At 33.1% G+C, this 4,585-nt stretch overlaps 1 protein-coding gene across 1 annotated transcript; it reads right to left on the reverse strand.

Moving 5' to 3' along the window:
• Positions 1-591: 591 nt before the first annotated feature.
• LOC122303038 (transcription factor MYB20) lies at positions 592-2,925 on the reverse strand. The gene is made up of 3 exons (XM_043114569.1): positions 2,678-2,925; positions 1,992-2,121; positions 592-1,458 (listed from the first exon to the last, which is right to left on the reverse strand). Exons 1-3 carry the CDS (start codon positions 2,808-2,810, stop codon positions 807-809), a joined length of 915 nt encoding a protein of 304 aa, XP_042970503.1. The 5' UTR covers positions 2,811-2,925; the 3' UTR covers positions 592-806.
• Between the last annotated feature and the right edge of the window lie 1,660 nt (positions 2,926-4,585).

Genomic DNA, 4,585 nt, shown 5'->3' on the forward strand with positions numbered 1-4,585 from the left:
CCACACGTTATATATATATTTTTATTTTATTTCTATTAAATTAATTGAGTTGATTTATTTATCATTTATATACTATATATTTATTATGAAAAAAAAAATTAAAAGAAATATAGTTTGTGATGTGTAAGATGCTAAGTAGAATAATTCTATATATATATATATATAAATATATGCATATATATACAAAACTCTAAGATAAATCTAACAAATTAATATAATTCGATGTGTTACCTCATATTATAAAATTATTTTTATTATAAAATAAATATAATATATAGAATCAACTACTGCTCAAAATCTAAACTCCACTTCGTCTTGTAAAAGTACGGTGGGGGAGAATGCACCTACAATCTATGTACAGGAGCTCAAGCACCCGTATCCAGACTTCAGAAACGTAAAAGTAAACGCGGATTGGATATTAAAAGGGACAATATCGGAATCAAAAGGACGGGAATAAAATAGTACGAAATTCCAAGCAATGGGTAAAGTGCAATATTTTACCAGCTTTGAACCTCGACGCAAGGGAAGAAAATGAAACCAGTAAGAAACCAAAATCTAAACCACAAAAATGAAGCCCGCAACACATGCATATTGAAAGAACATAATCCAAAATACTCCCATACTCATTTACAGAAACGTTTATTTTCTGTTCATTTTTGAAATGATAAAAGTAAAATGGTAATTCAGAGATGGGGTTTTCCCGGATCTTGATTTATTTGATTTTGACTCGCTTTGAGACAACTATAAGTCTATAACAACCGAATTACAAGTGAATCTCTTAAGAAAATCCCAACTCACAACTAGTTTTATGCCCAATTAGATTCTTGTTCGAAAACCAATATTGGGAACTGATCAACAACCTGCTTTCTGTCACCATCATCATGAATCAACAAATCCCACCTAGGAAGGTCATGATCATCCCACAAGCAGCCCAAGCTGTTGTTGTACTGATCACAAGGCCACTCGAAATCCTGGAATTGATCTATGCACTCTTGCAAGAAGTTGGAGGAATTTGAAGAAGAGGATGAGGAGGAAGAAGTCGATGAAGAAGCTGCACTTGGAGCGATAATCTCATGGGGTTCCATTAATGGAACTTCATCAAAGAGGAAGTTATTTATGAGTTCCATTGGGTCAAATGGGCTTGTCATGCTTTTCTCTTCCTCTTTGGTTTCAGTAATGGTGGATGATTGCAATGATGTCTCCGGTTCTTTGTTTTGATCAAGTTCAGCTGTACTATGATCAGTCTGATCAGAAGTTTGATGCTCATGCTTTTCCTCTTGTTCTGGTTGGTGTTGCAGTTGTTGTTGGGGTTGGGGTTCTTCAGCGGCAGTAGAAATTGGCTTGTGGGTGATAGGATCGATGCCCATCTTTTTCAGCTTTTTCTTGATGTGGGTGTTCCAGTGATTTTTTATCTCATTATCAGTTCTTCCAGGGAGATGAGAAGCAATCTTAGACCATCTGCAAAACGAGAAGAAAAATTTACGGACTTCGGTATAATAGTAACTATATATATATCTATATATATTTAAAAATAAAAACTTCAATTCATATCCTTTGGAATTACTAAAAGGAAGAGTGCTGACTTTTATGGCCACTAGAAATGTCCATGCGTAAAGTCTTAACTAACAGATATGAAAAATCGCCGCCATGACAAAATTGCCGATGTATTTACTCCTTGGAAGAGTAATATTCTCCCGAATTTGGCATGCTTTAACAAAAAAATCAACGAGCTACATTTATAAAAATAAGAAGAAAAGGGACTCGGTCTCTTTCAAAATTTTGCAAGAACCAAGTCTTCCGTTACTGATGAATAAAAAATAAAATAAAATACCATTTGATAGGGTGCATATGTGGAGAAAATAATAATGCAGAAGACTACCACTCCAGATTTAGCACTAAAAACAAGTTGATTTCAGAAGACCTGAGCAAAGACAGGGGAAAGAAGGAAGAGGAGGTGGTATCAGAGTATGAAATAGATTAAAAGATTGAACCTGTTGCCTAGTTGAGCATGGAGATCAATGACCATTTGTTCTTCATATTCTGATAAAAGACCTCTCTTCAAATCTGGCCGAAGATAGTTTGTCCATCTCAGTCGGCAACTTTTTCCGCACCTTAACAATCCTGCACTCAGACCCACCATTACTTTAATCATTAAAGTGAATGTTTCTGTCTTCATTTCTGTATTCAAATTCATTATTTCTGACTATAAACAATCCAGAACCATTTGGGCAGTCAGCTTTTTGGGTTATTCCTCTTAAATTATCAAGCCAAACCCAAAACAAAACATAGAAAGCAAAACCAACTTAAAAATCCTGCCTGCTTTCCTTACAATCTGTGAGAAAAGGATAAATATATAAGAAAGAACGGGAAAAAAAAGACATTCAAAGAAAGTTCAGAATGATCAATCAGAAAAAGCCCTGTACGAAAAAATTAGATTCAAATCCATCAGAGCATCATGTTTTTTTTCGCATTTCTGCGAGGCAAAGTCATGCACGGTTCATTTTCAGATGACGAATACGTGATGACAAGAAAAACTACAATCAACTTTAACAAGCATTTTAAATTGACCAAACTATGGGAGACATCCGAAAGAAACCATCAACAAATCAAAAGTTCGCTAAATGTCTCTGTTTCTGTGTCTGAGAATGTAGTGAGGGAAAGACAAATGATGGAAGACCTGCAAGCTTAGGAACAGCTCTCCAGCAGCATTGGCCATTGGTGAGAATAAAGGTAATAAGCTTCTTGTCCTCCTCAGCTGTCCATGGCCCCTTCTTTAACCCAACTTTGTCACAGCATGGTTGCCTCCCCATCCTCACCAAAACCAGAAGCTCAGACACCCACAAATTAAGACGAATATACTTTTCTTCAAGTTAGGCACAGAGAGAGAGAGAGAGAGAGAGTTACAGAAATACAGAATGAGGTAGTGTTAGCACCTCTACCTACATATATAAAGCAAACCCCTTCTTGGATGGACTCGGCCATAAAATTATTTTTTATTATTATAACTATTATTGTTGTTATTATCATTTTATTTATATATTAATTAGTAAATATATTGCTAATTGCTTGTGTTTATAGTAATTTTCCGCCTCCGACTTTGTCCACGTGTTAACGAGGGAAGCAATGCGTACCACACGTGCGACGTCTTTATCAGAAAGCGCCACCTCATCCAACTTGCTTTGCTTGAGTTTGAAGCGTGAGATAATACCATGTTGTCAGGTCACAGAAGGCAGAGAGGGGATGTTCCGTGTACGGGTAAGATAACCTTAAAAAATTCTATAAAAAGTTACAAATAGTTCACAGTTTTGAGTCTATACCAAAGTCACTTTCTCTGCCAAGCAAAAAAAAAACAATTACGTTTTCTTTTCCAAAAAATATGTACATATTACATAGAATGTCACATCATTAATTATATCAAAATTTAGTTAACGAAAATAGGTGTATTTAATTAATATCTTGATAGATCACATTTTATCTTAATACCCAACATATAAAATATTTAATTCAAAAGAGAGATGAGGAATAGATAATTGTTTAATCTTAAGACTGATATATATTATGATATCATGATCGTGCTAAATTTTTTATTGTCATAAAAAGTTTAAAATGATAAGAAGATTAATATAAACAATACGAAAATTAAGAAAAGGAAAATTCTCAATGGACATTTTAATTGTAGACTCATGCATAAGCCTTTAATTCTTATGTAAAAAGAGAAGAGAAGAAAGGTCAAATACTCCAATTTTTCTATAGAAAAGGACAAGGATCGAAGAAGTCCGATTTGTATATATACCTACCCTGCGAATCGAAAACTACTTGGTTGATGAGAACCGAAGGAAGACTATACGTCAACTGGGTCCAATTTGAATTAACCTTTACACTCTTATGCATCAAGTGAAAACAATCGTATTTGTATACGAAAAGGTAAAGGATAAAAGAACAGGTTCGACTTGATCATCTCGTTTACTATATATCTATATTGATATTCACCGATCTCTAATGAATTTTCACTAGGTTATAAGAAGTTATAGTACTATATATATTCATGAACATATAATGCAAAATTCTCAACTTTTATTGCCACCCTCCTGATCATGTATATCGTTGGAGCATGCATGGTAATTAATTAACATATATATATATATATAGAAATATTCATGTAATCCAAATGATGCGTATGGCAAAAATATTGATGTAATATTGGAGGATTATTGAAGGGTGTAACATCATTGAAGAGTCATATATACTGATTGCATATATAATCATGAATTTTTGAATTAGTGCTGCCCTATCAATTTTATGGGGCCTTACCCATATTTTTAGCTGATGAAATCTTATACAAAAAGAAATTAATAGAGGGAATGAATTACTTAATTATTATTATTATTTATTATAGCAACCAACATGAAAGCATCATTAAGAATCTTTTTCTTTAATATATCTACATGATTTTTAATTTTTTCGTCTACGTATATCAGTAGCCACAATATAAATTAATATATCTACATGATGTTTATATATAATTTTTGTGAATTTAATTAGGTGTATATATATTTGTATTAAATTATCCATTTTTAAATTTAAT

This window comes from Carya illinoinensis, chromosome 3 (assembly GCF_018687715.1).
Source record: "Carya illinoinensis cultivar Pawnee chromosome 3, C.illinoinensisPawnee_v1, whole genome shotgun sequence".
Taxonomy (NCBI): domain Eukaryota; kingdom Viridiplantae; phylum Streptophyta; class Magnoliopsida; order Fagales; family Juglandaceae; genus Carya; species Carya illinoinensis.

Excerpts from the sequence above, each read along its gene's own strand:
- LOC122303038 (XM_043114569.1), bottom strand. The coding sequence starts at position 2,810 with ATGGGGAGGCAACCATGCTGTGACAAAGTTGGGTTAAAGAAGGGGCCA. Across the intron at positions 2,122-2,677 it reads AGCTGTTCCTAAGCTTGCAG|GATTGTTAAGGTGCGGAAAA; the intron begins GTCTTCCATCAT and ends GTCTGAGTGCAG. Across the intron at positions 1,459-1,991 it reads CATGCTCAACTAGGCAACAG|ATGGTCTAAGATTGCTTCTC; the intron begins GTTCAATCTTTT and ends CTCGTTTTGCAG.